Source organism: Sphaerodactylus townsendi, linkage group LG06 (genome assembly GCF_021028975.2).
Source record: "Sphaerodactylus townsendi isolate TG3544 linkage group LG06, MPM_Stown_v2.3, whole genome shotgun sequence".
NCBI lineage: Eukaryota > Metazoa > Chordata > Lepidosauria > Squamata > Sphaerodactylidae > Sphaerodactylus > Sphaerodactylus townsendi.
Window position 1 is genome coordinate 115,974,486 of NC_059430.1, and position 21,420 is coordinate 115,995,905.

The window sequence follows — 21,420 nt, forward strand, 5'->3', positions numbered from 1 at the left end:
CTCTTTCTTTAAAATTACAGTGGACCTTTTGGGAACACTTACAGTTGCTAAAAGAGGCCTTAGCTAGAAATTAAAAAACCTCCCCTCCCTATAATGTTACCCACTCGAAAGGTAAATGCCACAAAGTCTTCTTGCATTGGTGTAGTAGTTGCAGTTTGGACTAGAATCTGGGAGCCCCGAGTTCAAATGTCTACTCTGCCATGGAAGCTCACTGTGTGACATTTGTCAGCCTTGCACACTGTCAGCCTAGCCTACCTCACAGGATTGTTGTGTGGACAAAATAGTGAAAAATGATGTAAGCTACTTTCTGTTTCAATATGAGAGAGAGGCGTATAAAGGAATTCTAGAACCAGAGGGCATACATTGAAAATGCTGGGGGGGAGAATTAGGACTAAAAAAAGGAAACGTTTCTTCACGCAACGTGTGACTGGTGTTTGGAATATGCTGCCACAGGAGGTGGTGAGGGCCACTAGCCTGGATAGCTTTAAAAAGGGCTTGGACAGATTTATGGAGGAGAAGTCGATCTATGGCTACCAATCTTGATCCTCCTTGATCTCAGATTGCAAATGCCTTAGCAGACCAGGTGCTCGGGAGCAGCAGCAGCAGAAGGCCATTGCTTTCACATCCTGCACGTGAACTCCCAAAGGCACCTGGTGGGCCACTGCAAGTAGCAGAGTGCTGGACTGGATGGACTCTGGTCTGATCCAGCAGGCTTGTTCTTAAGTAAATAATAAATACAGGGCTGGGAACATCATTCTCCCCAGCCTGTTTTATCCTCATAACATCCTTGTGTAGTAGGCTAGGCTGAGAGTGAGTAACTGGCCCAAGTGAACTGCACTGCTGAGTGGAAGCTTGAACCTGAGTCTTCCTAGTCCTCTAGCCACTACACCACACTACCCTGATATTTTGTATGCAGACATTGCAGTTGTGTACTTATTTCTGCAGGGCACCTCTGCTGAGTCAACAACGGGCTCTACGGCCACTGCACGGCCCTGGTCTCGGCTGGGCCGCCACACTGAGAGCGAGGCTGATGCCAGCCTTATAGGTGAGTGAGACCTGGCTGCATCTCTCCCCACACTGCTTTCCCAGCTCCACCCTCAATCCAGAGCCCCGTAATTTAGGCCCATCTTACCGAAGCCCAAATCCCAGTGCTCCAAACTCCAAACCCTGAAGGAGGCTTCCTTTGTCTTGGCAGAGCCTCCTAGATTGGCCCCGTGGCTCAGTTCCCAAGAACCCCATGAGTACGAAGAAGTGATGGCACCCCCAGGACTTAAGGAAAAGGGACCTCTTTACCACACCTGGTACCCCGAAGAAGCACCATGGATCCCTGAGTATCAGGTGAGAATTTGGAGAAAGCCTGTGTTAGGCGAGAGACAACAAGCACAGGGGATATGAATCTGTTTCCCTTCTCTGAGTGGGGCAGCCGGAATGCCTCCTTCCTACTGGGGTGGGCCACCGTTTCTCTTCTTCCCATCTTTTTAAAATGGGCAGACAAAAAGAGATACTGCAGGTTTTGACCCTGGCTGGAGCACAGCCCCAAAGGGAAAGCAGAAACGGCCTTAATGGGTTAAACCACAGGTGTCAAACTTGCGGCCCTCCAGATGTTCATGAATTACAATTCCCATCAGCCCTTGCCAGTATAGCCAATGCTCATGTTGGGAGGGACTCGTGGGAATTGTAGTTCATGAACATCTGGAGGGCCGCGAGTTTGACACCCCTGGGTTAGACTGAGGATAAACTGATCTGGTGGTCTCCTTTTTGGGTACTGGCCCATCAGCTGACTCCAGAGCGTGACCTCAAGAGAACGTTCCAGAGCACTCCAGAGCGTGACCTCAAGAGAACGCAGGGGGGATTTTATTTGCCGGCTGAGTGCGAAGCCATGGCTGGATTGGTGCTTCATAAACTCCCTTCTTACCATCTCAAGTTTGGTCCGGTGTGACTATCTTCCAGAACTTGTAGGCTTCCTTAATGGCCCTAGTTGTGGGTGCTATGACATTAGCCTGAGGGAGGGGCCATGGCTCAGTGGTAGAGCATCTTTTTGGCATACAGAAGGTCCCAGGTTCAATGCCCGGCATCCCCAGTTAAACGATCTGGCAGTTGGTGATGTGAAAGGCCTTTACTTGAGGCCCTGGAAGGCAGCTGCTAGTCTGAGTATCCATCACCGACTTTGGCGGATGAAGGGTCTGCTTCAGTGGAAGGAACCTGCACATGTTCAGATGTTCATGTTGACCCTTTTGCCTTCTCTTTAGGGACCCTACCAGCAGAGGAGAAAATCGCTGGCTGGCTATGAGGAGATAATGCCAGTGTATGACCCTGTGGCCGATTCCCTACCATTCAGCAGGGACAGATCGTTGCCATTGGAGCATCTTGGGGAACTGGTCTGAAGGCCAAAAGACAATCAATGTTGGACCCATGTCAGGACGTACTGCTCGACCCCTACTGGTAGTGAGATGCTATAGCATGGTGCTTGATCCCTATTTGTGTGCGGAGTCAAGTCACTTCTAACCCCTGGCGACCCTATGAATCAACGTCCTTCAAAACGTCCTATCGTTAACAGCCTCGTTCAGGTGTTCAGGTCCTTGCAAACCGAGGGCTGCAGCTTCCTTGACTGAGCCAATCCATTTCAAGTTGGGTCTTCCTGTTTCCCTGCTGTCTTAAGCTTTTCATAATATTATTGTCTTTTCCAGTGAATCTCGTCTTCTTGTAATATGACCAAAGTATGATCGCCTCAGTTCATTTTAGCTTCTAAGGAGAGTTCAGGCTTGATTTGATTTAGCACCCATGGATTTGGCATGGAGTAACCTTTAAAAACACCCTTTTCACCCCATGGTGCTCCAACTTCTGTGGAGGGGAAGGAATGCTGTGTGTATGTGTGTGTGTGTTGTCATATCAAAAAGCAACAGGACTGTTCAGCCTTGCTGGGGGAAGGGGGATAGCTACAATTTAGAAGAAGAAGAGAAGAAGAAGAGTTTGGATTTATATCCCCCCTTTCTCTCCTGCAGGAGACTCAAAGGGGTTTACAATCTCCTTGCCCTTCCCCCCTCACAACAAACACCCTGTGAGGTAGGTGGGGCTGAGAGAGCTCTGAGAAGCTGTGACTAGCCCAAGGTCACCCAGCTGGCGTGTGTGGGAGTGCACAGGTTAATCTGAATTCCCCAGATAAGCCTCCACAGCTCAGGCGGCAGAGCTGGGGATCAAACCCGGTTCCTCCAGATACACGAGCTCTTAACCTCCTATGCCACTGCTACTCCTTAACCTCCTACGCCACTGCTTTAAAATAAACAGATCCGGTTTAGGTCTCTTGGTCATTCCGGTTCTTTTTTCTAGACTCTGGTCTTATCAAGGAGATTGAACTAAGTCAGGGGTCTGCAACCTGCGGCTCTCCAGATGTTCATGGACTACAAATCCCATTAGTCCCTGCCATGCTGGCAGGGGCTGATGAGAATTGTAGTCCATGAACATCTGGAGAGCCGCAGGTTGCAGATCCCTGGACTAAGTAGTCAGGAGGTGATACGGGAGGTAGGTGACAGATCGGACCCGAGGCTGGCACGCAAGTTGTGCGGGGAAGAGAACACCAATGACACAGAGCCAGCTGGCCGATAACACAACAATCTTCCTTTATTGCCACAAATTAGCTCATCTCTGTTACAATAGCATGTGAGTTAGTTGCCAGCTTTTTCATCTGCTCTCCTTGCTCAAGTCCAGTCCTTTCTTTAGCATAGGCCTGGAGAGTATTCAGCTCACTGAACACAAGCATGGGGAGGGTTCTGAACAGAGACCATCATCTTAACTCATCCTTATCAGGGTGGGGAGAGTTGCAGCGGCCTCTATCCCATGCATGACAGGAGAAGCAGCATCTGCCAAGATTCTCCCCCTTCTTCCCAGCCGCTTCCACCATGGAGGGATAATTCTGCAGCAGTGAGGATTTTTCCCCCTTTCTTTTTTTGGAGCATCCACGTGACGTCTCCCGTTTGCAGAGTCCCTGGGCTCAGATATTTCTGGAATCTGCTTTCAGCAGAGGTTTCCAGGAACATTGGAGTCAAAATGGATTCGCCTGCAGGTAGACTGGGAGGTGATTTCCAGAGGCGTATCGGGGGGAAATGGTGCCCAGGGGCAACACCTGCTCTGGGCACCCCCCACCCTGCCCACCTCTATCGAAAAGGTGAGGGGAAAGCTGACAGCTGGTCGAGGGCCTGCCAGGTGTGCCCCTTGAGTTGAGGGGCACCCAGTAGCCTGGCAGCAGGCTTTGGTGTGTGGGGGGCAATTTTGCGGCCCCCACATGACCTGATGGGTGGCGCCCAGGGTGGCAGATACACCCCTGGTGATTTCCAAACACTGGGTGCCATTTTCCACCCTTCCTCCTCCTCCTCGTCCTCATTCCCCATGCTGGGCTTTTTTTGTCAGCTAAAAAAATAAATAAATTGGTAGCAGGTGTAACACTACAATGATAGAAGAAGAAGAAGAAGAAGAAGAAGAAGAAGAAGAGTTTGGATTTATATCCCCCCTTTCTCTCCTGCAGGAGACTCAAAGGGGCTTACAATCTCCTTGCCCTTCCCCCCTCACAACAAACACCCTGTGAGGTAGGTGGGGCTGAGAGAGCTCCGAGAAGCTGTGACTAGCCCAAGGTCACCCAGCTGGCGTGTGTGGGGGTGTACAGGCTAATCTGAATTCCCCAGATAAGCCTCCACAGCTCAGGCGGCAGAGCTGGGAATCAAACCCGGTTCCTCCAGATTAGATACGCGAGCTCTTAACCTCCTACGCCACCTACCAGCCTTCTTTTAAAAAGCCTGGTAGTAGGTATAACACTATAGTATAGGTATAACACCATACCTGCTACCATTTTTTTTAAAAGTTGGGGAAGGGAAGAATGCTGGGCATGCGTGGACGGGGAGGGAAAATTGGAGAAGAGTCCTGTGGCTATTCCATAGCTGTCCTCAGTAGCACGGCAGTGATTTTGCAACCTGGAATCACCCCTATGCAGAAACCGTTTCTGAGAAGCTCAAAGGTTGATCTCAAGTCTGGCTACCTGAAGTGGGACACAAGAAGAGCCGAGCCTGCCAATTCTTCACAGAAGTTTATTAGGATAGCAAGAACGTTCAGCAGCAGAGAAAACATTGTTCTATAAAAGAAGGGACATCTGCAATTATTATTTTTTTTTTGCAGGGGAGGTGCAGGGGGAAGGCGACAGAGAGGGATTTGGTTTCCCACTTTGTGGGGGTACAGCCACCTTAAGTGGAAGGAAGGCAGTGCCGTCATGGAAACAGACTGCTTCCTTGGCACTGAGCCTCCTAAGGGCTCTGAATAATACCAGGGACCTGGCTACAGGTTTCTGGGCACAGATGCTGTGACCGGGTGTAATGCAGGCCGGAGCCTATTTCCAAAAAAACACGCAGTGTTTATCCCTGCAGTTTAGACCGCTAAAGGACCTGCTTTGTCCAGGGCCTCAAGGACAGTTCTAAGCGCTAAAGGGTAACGCTGGACATAAATAACACTTGCCTCGGGCCCTTTCGACACATGCAGAATAATGCACATTCAATCCACTTTCGCAATTGTTTGAAAGTGGATTTTGCTACTCCACACAGTAAAATCCAGCTTCAAAGTGCATTGAAAGTAGATTGAAAGTGCATTATTTTGTTTGTGCGGAAGGGGCCTTAGGCTCTTCTGAGCTTAACATAATGATAGCGTCAGCAGGTTCTCATACCCCAAGAGGGTTTTATACACTTTAAACTTATCATGCTAACACCACTTTGATGGTCACAGTGCGTACCTCTCTTCCCAAAGAACCGTGGGAACTGACATTTGACAAAGTCTTAAGAATATTGGGAATTACCAACTGACAAAGACTTAAGAGCTTTCTTAGAAGCTCTCACTACTCCTAATGCCACACTACAATTCCCATGATTCCCTAGGAAAAGGGAATGCCTTTGAAATTAAAGTCTGTGATATTTATATGTCTTCAGGGTTAGAGAAAGAAAATTTTTGCCAGCAGTTGCTTGTGTAGTTCCTGTACCATAGATCAGGGAAACTACAGTTGCTAGAATTTTTCTTTTCTCTGCACTTCTTTAACAAAAGGCATTCTCTTAAGTTCTGGATCAGCCACTACAACGGGGACAGCCAAATTATTGTGGCTGGGCCGAAATGCATTCATGAGGCAGCTGGGCCTATGTTGTATGATCAAATTTTTAGCAAACCAATATGGTTCAGATAAAATTCATTTCATAGAAATGATAAATGGCCATGGATCGGGGAAGAGAGAAAACTCATTTCACAGAAATGATAAAAATGGTACAGATGGGCAGGGAAGAAAGTGACTTTCTTTGTACCTGGGGCAACTGGTGGTAGGTTGGCAGCCAGAATGATGAACGAAGAAATTTGTTGTCTTATACAGGGACATTTCTTCGTGGGTCACAGAAGATTGTATTTGTTCCCCAGTTACATTCAAGGTACAATCTGAAGAATCCTTTCCTAGGAGTAAGCCCCATAGAACAATGTGGAACTTACATCTGAGTAGACATGCTCAGGATTGCTGTCACCAGCATGGAGATGGTAAAAGGCAAGGAACAAACAGATATCTTCCCGTTATTCCCATCTGATGCAAAAGGGGAAGAGAATTGTGCACAAACAAGGGTACAATTGATAGGGCATTTTTTTTGTCAGTATCATTCAGAGAAAGCCGGGTATTGACGCCCGACCCAATAAGTTAGTTAAATAGAAACAGATAAGACGCTGTTGCTGTGAAAGATGCAAAAACATAACGCCCACATCCTTCCAGTCCCTCCTTAAGCAGCTGAGATACAGTCGGCAGTGCTTCAGGTCCCAGGTTTGGGGTCTGCTATGGACCAGGCAGGAGAGGAGCCGGCCCAGCCGCTCCGACACGGCGGCTCCTAAGCAGCTGGCGCAACTAAAAAAGAGTTGAGATAAAGTCAGTCTCCGTTGCAGCCACCTTACCTGCCCTGTTGTGTTACCCACCCTTACATGCAATCTTCCTCACCTCCTCGGTAGCCGGCCCCGAAGCCAAGAGGTGAACCGGCTGCTCGTTCTCCAGGTTCCGGGCAGTGGGATCCGCCCAGTGGTGCAGCAAGAGATGAACGATTTGTTTCTGCAAGGGGTGCCTGTGCAGGCCAGTGGCCATGTGCAGTGCCGTGTTCCCGTGGGCCTGGTGGGGACAAAGGGCAGGGCTGTCGGCATGCAGTGTGCTGGGGCGGTTGCCGGGGCCCAACGTTTCTGGCGGAGCCCAGTGCCTCTGATCCCGACACATTCATCCCCCCACCACCTCTCCTGCGCCTTTCCCCATCTGTTTGCTTTAATTTTTCTTCCGCCAGTGCTCCCAGCTGCTTAACATCATCGGGGAAGGACACGTGGACGGTGTACCAGTGGCAGCGCTCCTCAGGCATTTTCAATGTATGCCCCCTGGTTCTAGCATTGTGAGAGATTTTTCTCTCTCTTTCTCACAATACTAGAACCAGGGGGCATACATTGAAAATGCTGGGGTGGGGGGAAGAATTAGGACTAATAAAAGGAAACATTTCTTCACGCAACGTGTGATTGGTGTTTGGAATATGCTGCCACAGGAGGTGGTGATGGCCACTGACCTGGCTAGCTTTAAAAGGGAGTAGGACAGATTTATGGAGGAGGTCAATCTATGGCTACCAATCTTGATCCTCCTTGATCTGAGAATGCAAATGCCTTAGCAGACCAGGTGCTCGGGAGCAGCAGCAGCAGCAGAAGGCCATTGCTTTCACATCCTGCATGTGAGCTCCCACAGGCATCTAGTGAGCCACTGTGAGTAGCAGAGTGCTGGACTGGATGGACTCTGGTCTGATCCAGCAGGCTCTTTCTTATGTTCTTATGGCACTGCATACACCGGCCAGCGCTGCTGAGCGAAGGGTGAACAAGCAGTATAGGCAACTGAGCATGGATTGCATGAGGGCTTGTGAGCAGGAGAAAGAGCCACAGGCAGGTGGAAAACTTAGGCCTGACAGAGAATCCCAGCGTGGCAGCACCGTTCTCTTAAAAGCAGCCTGCAGAACAGCTATCTCAAGCTCATCGCCAAACTCCCCCATCTAAGCTCTGCAAGGCTCTACAAGATTTTAGCTCCTGCCAGTAAGTTCCAGATGCGGGCAAAATGTTAGGAGCTAAAACCACCAGAACACAGCCTGGGAAACCCACAACAGGTGCCCCTGCCCCCTCCTCTTTACCCCCATGGGCCCTAATACCATCAGGACCCATTATTTCGCATTAGGAGGGTTTTGTAAGGGCACGGGCGATGCTTTAAGATATGACTGTTGTTTTAATTATATGTATGTTTTTAGCTGATGTTTTATCTGTACACCGCCCTGAGCCCTTCGGGGATAGGGCGGTATACTAAATTTAAATAAGAATAAGAATACTTCAATTGCCTCCAGAGTAATCAACTTCAAGGTGAGTCCCCTTGGAATTACAACTGATTTCTAGACTGGAAGAGGGTGGTTTCTCTGTAGGGTCACATCTCTCCCAAGCTCCTCCAGAATCAATCCAAAATCTCCAGGAATTTTCCAAGATGGATTGGGCCCTGCTTTGGTTCCCCTGGCTATAAACACCACAGAGGGGAGAGGAAGGTGAACCCTCTTTCCATCCCCTGGAGCATGAAGCATAAGCAGCTGACCTTCATATTTACAAACATCTGGGGATCAGGCAGCTGAAGCAAGAACTGGATCAGGGGCAGGTTTGCAGCCTGGACAGCCAAATGCAAGACAGTCTTGCTGCTCTTCAGGTCCTACAAGGAAAAGGCAGAAGAAGTCAAGCAACCAGACTGACTGGCCAACAGTCCCAGGTCCTCTGCATGAGTAGGAGGAAAAGCATCTCCTTGACCCAACCTGTGTCCTCCCTACCTGGCTCTTGTAGTCAGCTCCGAGTTGAAGGAGGAGCTGGATGCAGAACAGCAGGTCCTGCAGGCGATGCTGAGATGTCGGCTCCACCCCCTGGGCCTGGAAGGCCGTGTTGTGAGAGAGGACGGCACAGTGTAAGGGGGTCAGACCTGTTGGGAAAGAGCAGTAAGGTGATCCAGAGCCGAGTACTGCGGCGACTCAGCTTTCCCTCACCCCCTTCTAGTTGCAAGCTTCTGAGAATTTGTAACAGTTCAGTCATCTTACCTTCAAAATTTCGGGCCTCCATGTTGACAGACACACCAGCCATCATAACAGCCTGGGAAAGAAACCAGCAATGAAGACTCACATGATGTGCATGTTTGCAAGGAGGGACGGTGCGTAATCTTAAGCACACCTTCCAAGTCTATCGACGACTGTAATATTTCACTGTAACTTATAGGGTTGCCGGTGCATGTTTGCCACCTCTACAAGACATTCCCCATACTCTGCCCCCCAAAATTTTCTGGGGTTTAAAGTAAGGTGACCAGATTTTCACCTTTTTAAAGCGGGACGTGCGTGCACGCGGCAGCAGGAGCGCACTGCCTTTTGGGGTGCTCCCCTGTTTCCCGCTCTGTGACAGGGCAGGAAACCTTGGAGCGCCCCAAAAGGCAGTGCGCTCCTGCGGCTGCGTGCGCGGGAGGCTGCCGCACTGCCTTCTGGGGTGCTCCCCTGTTTCCAACCGGAAGTGCCCCAGAAGGCAGCGCGGCAGCCTTCCAAAAATCTGGAGATTTAAAAAACCCCGCGGGACAAATTACTTAAAAGCAGGATTGTCCCGCCAAAAGCGGGACGTCTGGTCACACTAGTTTAAAGGCATTGGTGATGCATCAGTATTACTTTTGGCTGAAATGTAACCGCAGCACTGCTGACACTCTAGGATTTTGCCCAATCCCTATGGGAAAAACCATAGATTCTTAAGAGTACCGCTAATGCCATTTCTGGGTTTCAGAAGTGACACTGATGCATTGATTACATCCTTTCCTCCATCTTCCTCCTGGCGTTCACTTGAGCACTGGTGGGAATGGTGAAACGTCTGTGGGAGGTTGCCCACCAATAGCTGTCTAATGGCAACCAGTAAACCCCCAAATTTAGACCAGCAGCTAAGATTCAAAACATATAGACCGTTCTCTTTTAATAGAAACACACACGTTAGCACTTTACTTCCGCCTCCCTCGTCTTATGGACTCAGGGTACCCTGCGATATCTTCTGAAATCCCCCACTCGTCCTTGCATGTGCTTCTCTAGATTTAATCTCGTCTTGAATATGGTAGTAATCTATTTTAGCTAAAACCCTCTGCAGCCCAGCAGAGGGGAGAAGTGGGCTTGCAGCTGTGAAGTGTTTTGAGTGTTCTGGCTGTGGCTGAGCTCTCAGGCTGAGACAGGCAAGTGCCTTTCCCTTTCAAAAGCCAATTTGCCACTTCATGAGCGGCTGCAGCAAAATGTAGCAACAGCTCTACCATGCAGGGTTTGAGCAAAGGATGATTTCCCCCAACATAAGGATAACGGGACAGGAAAAGCAGACTTGATTTCGGCATGTCAGCTGAGAACAGGACAAGCGTTGCCAGCTCCAGATTGAGAAATGCCTGAAGATTTGGGGACGATGCCTGGGGTGGGAAGTATCTGGGGGCGGGGTTCAGTGGAATGTGAGGTCATGAATCCACCCTCTGAATCTACCACTTCTCCACCTACACTTACACCAATGACACCAGGTAGCCCATAGGTGGCGCCAAAGTGCAACACGGTCTGGCCCTTCTGGTCCACGGCGTTGATGTCAGCTCCCATCATGATCAGGTCTTTCACAATTTCTGGCTGGTTTGCTGCAGCAGCCACAAGCAGTGGAGTCTGGGCACAGGACAGATAGAAGAGAGTTGCATCAGGGAAAGGGGTTGGGGGAAAGACCGTCCAGAGCTAGTCTTACAACAGGACCACCACAGGGCAATCACACATGAAGACGCCTAGGCTTCTTTAAGTACAAGAATATGCCTTTTAACCAGGCCACATCACTGTCCATCAAAGTTAGTATTATTTGCTGAAACCGGCAAAGGTTTTTCACATCTCTTTCTACCTGATCCTTTTAACTGGAGATGCCAGGGACCGAACCTGCAACCTTCAGCCCGCAAAGCGGATGCTCTATCACTGAGCCACAGCAAACTTAAGCCTAGAGATAGGAACTAGGGATAGGAGCAGCCCAGGAGTGGCTTTTTCTTGGAAGCAAAATGCAGAGGAGGAAAAGGGGTTGAAGCCCCCCCCTCCAATGCCATCCTTCTTCTTGATAAACAATCCTGCCAGCAAAATCTGTAAGAGACCATCTTGTACAACTGAGCCCATTAGGATCTTCGGCCAAGCAACTTTCAACTTTCGTAGCGCATCAAAAGCCCAAGCAGCTAGGGGCAAGACTGCTGATTGTTCAGAAATGGAAAGGATCCAAACTCCCCGCGAAAGAAGAATGGATGGAGAAATTTATAGATTTGGCTGAAATGGACAAATTAACAAACGGAATAAGACGACAAGACCCAGACGGGTATCTTCATGCCTGGAAACCATTTATTGCCTACCTGATGAAATGCCAACAAGATTTGTTAACCGTAGGCTTTACAGATTAGACAACAGTGTGTAGACACAATTGTAGTAGAAACAGAATACAATTATAAGTATATTAGTACGACGGAAGTAAAGTAAGTGAGGACTTAGGGCACTTTCACACATGCAGAATAATGCACTTTTAATGCTCTTTCACAACTGTTTGCAAGTGGATTTTGCTATTTCGCACAGTAAAATCCAGCTGCAAAGTGCATTGAAAGTGGATTGAAAGTGCATTATTCTGCATGTGCGGAAGTGCCCATAGAGAAGAGATTAATCCTGTTTCGGTGAAGAAGTGGGGAGTCTTTGTTTGTATTTAGGGCGGATCGTTTGTGAAAATGAAAATGTAAAGTACTGACACTGTATTTTAAAACTGTATATTAATAAAGATGTTCAAAAAACATGTGCAGCTAGGGATGGCAGCAGGGTGCGAAGGTGGTGGAAGAGATGTATGCGTTAAGGAATGATATTTTCTATTTAAAATATTGGCAGTAGCCTCAACAATCTTACTGGCTGGATAGGCATCCTTCCTGGTTCTGTGTTCCATTAATTAATGACCATGGAGGACACCAAGGGAGCTCTGGCACTGATACAGATTCAGTGGGCAAAGATACATTTTTCTAGGAATGCCTAGAGATGCTCTGCTTTGAAGGCAGTCCTCTCATTGGACTCCAGATACACAGAGAAAGCACAGGCCTCGCCATTACCTTCCCCCGATGCTCTTTGGCATCCAGCTGTCCACAGTCTCGGAGCATCTCGGCGGCAGCATAAGCCAGTGGGCGGAGCCCTTGGGCCACAAACAGATGGAGGAGCCTGTGGAGAATGCAGAACGGTTAAAGGTTTGCAAAGGTCTTTTAGCATAGGGCTACTGACTTTCAGGTAAACTTTACTTCTGGGGGTTCAATTTTATGGGCCCCTAAAAGGCTTGTTTTGTTTCCCCACTCCTACACATGAAGCCTGCTGGCTGAGTTCTCTCAGAACTCTCTCAACCTGCCCCCCCACCGCCCCCAGAAGCAAAGTTCCCCAAGCCTGGATGCTATTACCAGGAGGACCTCCTGGAGCCACCTTAAAAGTCTGGTGCCTCTATCTTCAAAAATGTTCAAGCCTGCTTACACACTCAGAAATTCCTCATTGGCTACAATAGAGCCAAGGCACGGCAGAGCAGAGACTCTGGGCAAATTTCTTGGGGTGCCTGTCAGGGACACATCTTAAAGCTACTGGCACCAAAATTTCAGGGTCTCATCCGGAGACTGTCCTGATGATACCACCTGAGTTTGGTGAAGTTTGGTTCTGGGGGCCAAAGTTATGGACCCTCAAAGGGGGTCCATCGCCTGTTAGCGTCCATTGGAAACAATGCAGGATGGGGCACCCACTTTGGGGGTCCATAACTTTGGACCCCCTGAACCAAATTTCACCAAACTTGGGTGACATCATTAGAACAGTCTCTGGACAATACCGTGAAATTTAGGTGCCACTACATTTAAAAATGTGCCCCCTGCAGGCCAAAACGAAAAACCCAAAAATTACAAAAAAAGCCTGAATGCGTTCATATTTGGGCAGGACATATTCGGGCTGATTTTGGCTTGAATATGCCCGAATGCACCCAGATTCAAGCCGAATCAGAGATTCGGTGCACCCGAATCTCCAAGCCTAGTTCTCAGTGCTAGTTTCTCATCTCAGGAATGCCCCCTCTTGAGGCTCAACGGGCACCTATACTTGAGGAAGATTTCATTTAAAGGGTTATACCATCCATGCTTGTGCTCCATATGTAACCCAAAGTTTGTCTGAGGACTACGGTTTTATATTCTCTGCAGAAATGTTTCACTGCAGTTTTAGACTGCTGGATATTGTTTGGGTCTACGTCAAAATGTAATGGCTAAGTGCGCCAGACCGTAATCTGGTGAACCTGGTTTGTCTCTCCCACTCCTCCACATGAAGCCTGCTGGGCGATCTTGGGCTAGTCACAGTTCTCTCAGAATTCTCTCAGCCCACCAACCTCACAAGGTGTCTGTTGTGGGGAAAAGGAGTTTGTAAGCTGCTTTCAGACTCCTTCTGGTGGAGAAAAGTAGGGTATAAAAACAAACTATTTTTCTTATTTTTGTTCCTCTTTGTTTGGTTCTTTGTCAGTGATAATTTATGTTCTCTGAAAATTATTTCGTTGTTACACTGTGTTTACTTTGGAAACTGCCTTGAGGAGGCAAATAGAGAGGAAGCCTGACATGCAGAACTGGCATTATTTCATTGTTACATTGTGTTTACTTTGGGTCCTCAATGGGAAGAGAGAAAGGTGGACTACAAATGAATCAGATAAGCATCTAAATACCATATAATACATGTATAATCTGGACCCTATGGTTTTCAACACACACACACACACACACACACCCACCCACACACACACACACACAGAGAGAGAGAGAGAGAGAGAGAGAGAGAGAGCGCATAAGAAAAAGTATGTGTTAAAACATATACAAAGTGCCCCATCTTCAATGTAAAGCTCAAGTGGCTATCTTAAGTTGGCATGTACAGAAGTTTTAAAAAAGTATGAAAAAGTAAAGATAGACCCTGTGCAAGAACTGGGTCTCTACTGACCCATAGTGAGAGGTCACATCAAAATATTTACTAGGCAGACTATGTTTATGGGTTGGTTTGCCATTGTCTTCCCCAGTCGCTTACACTATACCCCAGGAGCGGAGCAAGGGTGAACTTCACACTGTGCCCCTGCCCTACCACGGCACTGCCCGCCCCCGCCCTGCCCCAGAACACCCCGGAACACCCACACCATGCCACCTTCACGCTCCTGCCCAGAGGTGCGCCCAGGGCATCTCATCCCCCTTCCCGTGGGCACTACGCCACTGCTTTACCTCCAGCAAGCTGGGTACTCATTTTACCAACCTTGGAAGGCTAAGTCAACCTTGGGCAGACTACCTGAAACCAGCTTCCATTGTAATCAAACTCAAGTCATGAGCAAAGCTTGGACTGAAGTACATCCGGTAACCATTCTGTGCCACGGGGTCTTAAGCAGTTTTAAAGACACCACCAAATCCGAGGCCTCACTGATAACCCTGAGGGTTCAACCTGCCACCACAAGGCCCCAAGAATGCATCCCCAAACCTAAGATGTCCCAACTCCCAATCAGAAAAGGAAGATCTGGTACCATTACTTTAAAATCCTTGTATTTAATTTGATGCAGTTATTGAAACACCTTTACACCGCTTTATTCTGCTTTCACAGTGGTTGTTATTTATTTAGTTCATTTATACCATGACTTTCTTCCCATTAAGGGACCCAAAAAGTCTTAACATCGTCCTTCCTCCTCCATTATTACAGTTCAGAGAAGCCTCATTCCTAGCTCTTTATTTACATCTGGGGCGATCTTCTCAAAACAGCTCACAGCATCAGTCTTCCCTCTTCTATATTATCCTCTAAACAACAATCCTGTGAGGCAGGTTAGACCTAGAGCGGCTGGTCCAAGATCACTCTGCTTCCACAGCAGAGTCAAGATTTGAACCTTGGGGGCTTTCCCCACTGACAGAGTTGAACTGGTTTCTACCTAGGTTTGCCTCAGTGAATCCCCACTGCCACCAAGCTCAACATTGTTTTGTCTCAGCCCCCACGCCCTCAGAACTGCGACATCCTTGTTGCAGTTATGAACTACACTTTTCTGCCGGAACAAGGTCAATACCACTTCGAAGTGGGGAAGCATCGAAACGACACCTCACCCGTTCAACCAATCACAAGCTGCTATTGTGGCATGCGCAGAACGGGAGAGTCGTGGCGGGCAGAAAGCGCATGTAACTGTAAACTGTAAAAACTGTAAAAAAAAAAAAAAGAACGCTCCCGTTTCCCGCCATAACACAAGCGCCAATCACGATCGAGGAGCGAAACAGGCACCAAGATGATCCCGCCCACTTAGCTCGGTTCCAGGGGGCCAACTCAGTTGCTGTGGGGACAGCCTGGAATCGCCCTCCACTGAAGGGAACCGAGTCGACCTTAACTCCCTTCTGTAGTGGGGAAAGCCCCTTGGTCTCCAAGATCCTTGTTTGACACTGAGACTACAACACCATGCTGGCTTGCAGCATCCAAGCTTTGGTCTCCACCTCTTCTCGATGCTTCCTTCCTCCATCCCTTTTTGCTTTGCCCCCTCCAAAGAAGTCAAGGAGAAAAAAGGTCTCCCAGTCAGGCTGAGGTTTCAAACAGTTTTCTGGGCCATCAGAAACCTGCTGTCAGGGTGCCATTGTTGGAAGGGGGAAAATCGCTGAGAAGTGCTTCGGCTTTGCATAAGCATAAGCATTTTATTGTCATTGTGCACGCACAACGAAATTTACAGCAGCATTCCTCGATGCACACAATTTCAGACTCATACCCCATCCTCACTTTCCCCTTCCTCCACCCATCCCTACACAGCCCCAAACACATCAACATGAAGCCGCGGAGTTTAGCATAGCCACAGCTCTAGAGTAGAAGCTGTCTCTAAGCCTCTTTGTCCTAGTTTTGATAGACCTGGGTATACCGTTGGCCTGCGTCCGGATGGTAACAGTTCAAAGAGAGGCGTGCTGGATGAGATGGGTCTCTCAGAATATTTTGGGCTTTCTTTAGGCTTCGAGGGAATTATAGAGAGTTCTTTCAAGGAGGAGAGAGGGCTGGCCGATAATCCTCTGAGCAGTAGTGATCACCCTTTGGAGCGCCTTCCTATCTGCCACTGTGCAACTGGAGAACCATACACAGATGCAGTAAGTTAAGACACTCTCTATAGCACAGCGGTAAAAGGACACCAGGAGTTTTCCATCCAGTTGTTGTTTCCTTAAAAGTCTCAGATAGTACAGTCTTTGCTGGGCCTTCTTAACCACCGCGGCAGTCTGTACGCCCCAGGTCAGGTCCTCTTTAATCATGACGCCCAGAAATTTAAAACTAGCCACCCGCTCTACTTGATCTCCATTTATAGTCAAGGGCTGAATTTCTGAGCTATTCCTTCTATAGTCCACTATAAGCTCCTTTGTCTTGTTAGTATTAAGAACCAGGTTATTTTCCCTGCACCATCAGAGCAGACGGTCCACCTCATTCCGATAGGCAGATTTGCAGGTGCTGTTTATCAATTTCCCTCGCTGGCTGGGACGGGCCACCAGGCTGGACTTTTCTATCTGTTCTATCACATCTGGGAGTGGGAATTAGCTACAACATATTATCAATTGCTTTGGCGCCTTTTCGCCAGAACCGTCTTTCGCTGTCTCTTTCATGTATGCAATAAAAAAATCCTTGAACCCATCAAGTGAAGTTATTGTCTGAACTGGGAGCTTGACACCTGCTCCGATACTCACATGTCCCCATCTTCGTCCTGCTGCAGCAGACGAGCCAGCTCCATATTCTGGATCTTCGCCCGAGCCTGGGCCAGCTCCCCTGGATCTATCTCCGCCGACGTGGCCAGATAATTCCCAGAGGAAAGGGAACAAGAGGTGTTTTCTCCTGGCTCCATCCAGATGCCTCCAGGAAGTGGGTAGAGGTTCAAGGCTTGAGGTTCAGAGACTGACTTCTGGGAAACCGAAAGCACAGAGGCACTGCAACATGGTCAGCCTCTCCCCACCATTCGGTCCCCCCTACAAGAGACGATCCCCTCTTTTCTGCCTAAGGTTGCCAACCTCCAGACTGCATCTGGAGATCTCCCAGAATTACAATTGTCTCTTCTACAAAGTCTGGAGAAAACCCAAAAGTGAAAACAGACCAAAAATGGCTGTTTTGGAGGGTGGGCGCTATGGCATTATATGCCTCTCACATCCCTTCCCTTCCCTCTCAAACCCTGCTCTCCCCAAGCTGCATCCCCAAATCTCCATAAATACCCAACCCGGAATGGCCTTCATGGAGCCAGCGTGGTGTAGTGGTTAAGAGCAGGTGGATTCTAATCTGGAGAACCAGATTTGATTCCCCACTCCTCCACCTGAGTGGCAGAGACTTATCTGGTGAACCAGATGGGTTTCCGCATTCCTACATTCCTTCTGGGTGACCTTGGGCTAGTCACAGCCCTCTCAGCCCCACCCACCTCACAGGGGGTTTGTTGTGGGGGGAAAGGGAAAGGAATTCTTGTAAGCCACCTTGAGTCTCCTTACAGGAGAGAAAGGTGGGCTATTAATCCTCCTCCTTCATAATTCACCACACAAGACACTCTTGCCACCTCACCTCATAATCCAAGACTGGTGTCATTTTGGAACCATACGCTTCCTCGGCCCCTCCGGGCCCTGTGCTCCCATAAATGCCAGCTTCCATGGAGGGGAAGGGGTTCATCATGTTGTACACTGGCCCCACAGGCTGGACGTGGTAATTCTTGGTATCCAGGTAGTGGTAGTGACAATCCGGGAAGGCTGTTTGGCCTGGGGCATCCGGCTGCCAGCTTGGAAAGGCAGAAACGGGGTACTCCGGGACTGCTGTCTGTCCGGGGGTGGGTCCCCTCCCTTCCGTTGCTCCAGGGGACTCCAGGAATGGCGGCTCTGCTGGGCAAAGAGAAGAAAGGGCATAGAACTGGTCTTGCACTGTCATGGCAGCCTCCTGCCACAAAGAGAGATGGGACTGCCAGGCAGGTATGGCTAGGGATTTGTTACCATTTTGGGTGTGCCCTTCTCATCAGTTCGAAATAATGGGCCAAAGGGATCCCAAAGTGAAAACAGACCAAAAAACAATCCCCCCCTCCAAAATCTGGTTATTACAAGTCAAATTGTTCCTGCCAATTAAAGCCAATCTATTTCTTCATGCGCTTTGATGCCCTGGCTTGCTTTCATTGGCTGTTTTTTTATTGGCATGCTTTATTGACTTTGGTCTTATTTATTTTATTGACCTGGCTTGTTTTATTCATTTGTGTTTACAGGCACGATCCGTTTCTATTGACCTGGTCTTCATTCGTTTGTTGTTTGCTTTTTGGTTCCACTGTGAGCGGCCTCAAAGACGGCTGGAGAGGGGTTATACACATTTTCTACATAAGGTCACTGTTGAAGCACCAGTACATGTTCTGCATAATGTATTGTACCATCTGTGAACCTTTACATAATTGGTATCTCCAAGTCCAGTTCCCGAACACAGGAGAGCTGGCAAATGGAGTTGCTATGTAGAGGTAAGCAATGGCAAACTACCCCAGTTCATCTCTTGCCTTGAAAGCCTTACGGGGTCTGGCAAACTACCTCAGTTCATATCTCGCCTTGAAAATCTTAGGGGGTCTGGCAAACTACCTCAGTTCATCTCTTGCCTTGAAAACCTTAGGGTGCCTGGCAAACTACCTCAGTTCATATCTCACCTTGAAAACCTTAGGGGGTCTGGCAAACTACCTCAGTTCATATCTTGCCTTGAAAACCTTAGGGTATCTGGCAAACTACCTCAGTTCATCTCTTGCCTTGAAAACTTTACAGGGTCTGGCAAACCATCTCAGTTCTTCTCTTGCTTTGAAAGCCTTAGTGGGTCTGGCAAACTACCTCAGTTCATATCTTGCCTTGAAAACCTTAGGGGGTCTGGCAAACTACCTCAGTTCATCTCTTGCCTTGAAAACTTTACAGGGTCTGGCAAACCACCTCAGCTCATCTCTTGCCTTGCAAACCTTATGGGGTCATCATACATCAGCTGCAACTTGATGGCACTTTACATCCAGTGAACTTCCATCCAGGTCTATTGAAGTCAGTGGATTTAAAAGGATACTACTTTTGACTGCAAGGTTTATCCAGCCACCTCTCTGGCTTCTGAGAGTTCAATAGTCACTGCTCACACACTTCCCGGTGTATCTTCACAACCATAAGGACTGGAAACCTGCTTTTTTAAAGAGGAGGCACTGACAGGAAGGGAATTGTAGCAGGCGGTTGGACCTGGTCGATTTATGGCTACCAATCGATTTATGGCTACCAATCTTGATCCTCTTTGATCTGAGATTGCAAATGCCTTAACAGACCAGGTGATTGGGAGCAACAGCCGCAGAAGGCCATTGCTTTCACATCCTGCATGTGAGCTCCCAAAGGCACCTGGTGGGCCACTGCGAGTAGCAGAATGCTGGACTAGATGGAGTCTAGTCTGATCCAGCAGGCTAGTTCTTATGTTCTTATGTTCTGGTGTGCCTGCCTGGGTTTCATCAGCAATTCAAGAAGCAATAGAAACCAGGTATGACCTTCCAATCGCACGATGATGAATCCAACGTTATCTGCCATCTTGTCAGCAATGCAGAGCAGATCTGTCACGCTATCCGAGTGCAAGCTGGCAGCTACTAAGAAGTGAAAGATCTGTGTCCTTTACCCTTGACCCAGCACAGACTTATCAAGGGGTAGATATCAATAAACCAGGACTGTAGCTGTTAAATTGAGAAAAGGAACTCCGCCAGCCCAAATGCATCTTCGTTGTGCTATGGATCAGCATGCTAAGCGTGGTGTTGATTTCCTATGCTGGACGTCAATCATGGCAATAAAGTGCCTTTTCTCTTTGGCACATTAAAGCTGTTGAGTAGCCACATAACCCTGTTGATGTCTTTTCCTATACTTGTCTCTAACTAGAAGGCACAAGGGAATGTCGCTCTGGGTACATCTGGGGAGATTTTGACTGGGATCCCCCCCCCAAAGGAGTCTGAAAAATTATGGGATGGGACAGAGATTTTGTGGGGTCTCATGCACCAGCAAGTGTCAAGACTACAACTCCCAGCATGCACCGGTTCCCGCCTTTTTCCAACAAGAACGGGAAAACAAACTGAGAAGCTACATCCAGTGGTGGGATCCAAAAATTTTAGTAACAGGTTCCCATGTTGGTGGGATTCAAACAGTGGCGTAGCATTCCAGGGACGGGGCATTAATAATTTCTCTGTTACTGTAAAAAATTCTTACTGTAAAAAAAAGTTCCTAATTTCCAGCTGGTATCTTTCTGTCCATAATTTAAACTCATTATAGCAAGTCCTATCGTCTACTGCCAACAGAAACAACTACTTCTCCTCTAATTGACGGCCTGTCAAATACTTAATACTTTCAAATACTTAATTTTGTTTCTAGAAATCAAAAGAAGGATACTTTCCTTAAACAAGGAACTTTACCATATTTCTAAAACATGTTTTTAAAACAGCCCAACAGGGAGAATTATCCCGTTTTCTACCTTCGCTAACCAGCCACATAGGAAACAACAGGACTTTATGATTTTTGGACCTAATGGAATTTCTAACGGAAAATCAGACCCAATTAGTAACCCCCTCTCGGCACACACAAATAATTAGTAACCCACTCTCGGGAACTGGTGAGAACCTGCTGGATCCCACCTCTGGCTACATCCCACCGGAGCTTCACGGCCAATGAGAGGCCAGAGACTGGGCGGGGGGAGAAAGCTGGTTGGTTGTGGTTGAGTTCAGAAATAAAATAAATATTGGAACTGAGGACACGAATCCTCAGCTGCAGCACCCTGTAGTTTGGGCGACATAAATCAATAAAGTTCCTTTTCTAAAGTTAGCTTTGTCTAAGTGTGTTCAGCCTTACAGTAGGAGTGAAACAAAACACTCACTCACCTGGCTGGCTGGCTTCTGTAGCCATTGGCGGGACCTGGAAAGGAAGGGGAAGAGTTGGTAATGAGTCTAGTCAAGACAAGCGGTCTGGTCGGATGCACCTGATGTTTCTGGCAAAATCTTCCCCTGACCCTAATTGGCTGGCCTCAGGTATCCCAGTTCACGAGGAAGCAGCACATTCATATGTATGAAGCTGCTGTATTCAGAGTCAGGCAATCCACACAATATACTTTTATGTCATCCTTTCTCCAGACTTTATTTTTAGCTGGTTCTGGTGGGTTTTCCGGGCTGTGTGGCCGTGGTCTGGTGGATCTTGTTCCTAACGTTTCGCCTGCATCTGTGGCTGTCATCTTCAGAGGTGTATCACGGAGAAAACAACAACGCTGCGAGGTAGGTACGGTTTACAGTTTACACTTTTCTCTGCGATACACCTCTGAAGAT

The 21,420-nt window shown here is 48.2% G+C and overlaps 2 protein-coding genes across 2 annotated transcripts in view; one reads left to right on the plus strand and one right to left on the minus strand.

Moving 5' to 3' along the window:
• The window catches only part of NPHS1 (NPHS1 adhesion molecule, nephrin), a 58,578-nt gene extending 55,631 nt beyond the window's left edge, over positions 1-2,947 (plus strand). Inside the window, exons 25-27 of the mRNA XM_048501640.1 lie at positions 852-1,045; positions 1,196-1,338; positions 2,250-2,947. Of these exons, the coding sequence (XP_048357597.1) occupies positions 852-1,045; positions 1,196-1,338; positions 2,250-2,384 (472 nt within the window). The 3' untranslated portion in view covers positions 2,385-2,947. The remainder of the gene's footprint in view (positions 1-851; positions 1,046-1,195; positions 1,339-2,249) is intronic.
• A 684-nt stretch (positions 2,948-3,631) lies between these two features.
• Positions 3,632-21,007, minus strand: NFKBID (NFKB inhibitor delta). Its single transcript, XM_048501641.1, has 11 exons — positions 20,983-21,007; positions 17,655-17,965; positions 16,802-17,013; positions 12,191-12,296; positions 10,599-10,745; positions 9,132-9,183; positions 8,871-9,016; positions 8,645-8,755; positions 6,976-7,156; positions 6,502-6,589; positions 3,632-3,743 (listed from the first exon to the last, which is right to left on the minus strand). Exons 1-11 carry the CDS (start codon positions 21,005-21,007, stop codon positions 3,632-3,634), a joined length of 1,491 nt encoding a protein of 496 aa, XP_048357598.1.
• Positions 21,008-21,420: the final 413 nt, after the last annotated feature.

Excerpts from the sequence above, each read along its gene's own strand:
- NFKBID (XM_048501641.1), bottom strand. The coding sequence starts at position 21,007 with ATGGCTACAGAAGCCAGCCAGCCAG. Across the intron at positions 17,014-17,654 it reads CACCAGTCTTGGATTATGAG|AAGTCAGTCTCTGAACCTCA; the intron begins GTGAGGTGGCAA and ends TCGGTTTCCCAG. Across the intron at positions 6,590-6,975 it reads GGAGGTGAGGAAGATTGCAT|ATGGGAATAACGGGAAGATA; the intron begins GTAAGGGTGGGT and ends CTTTTGCATCAG.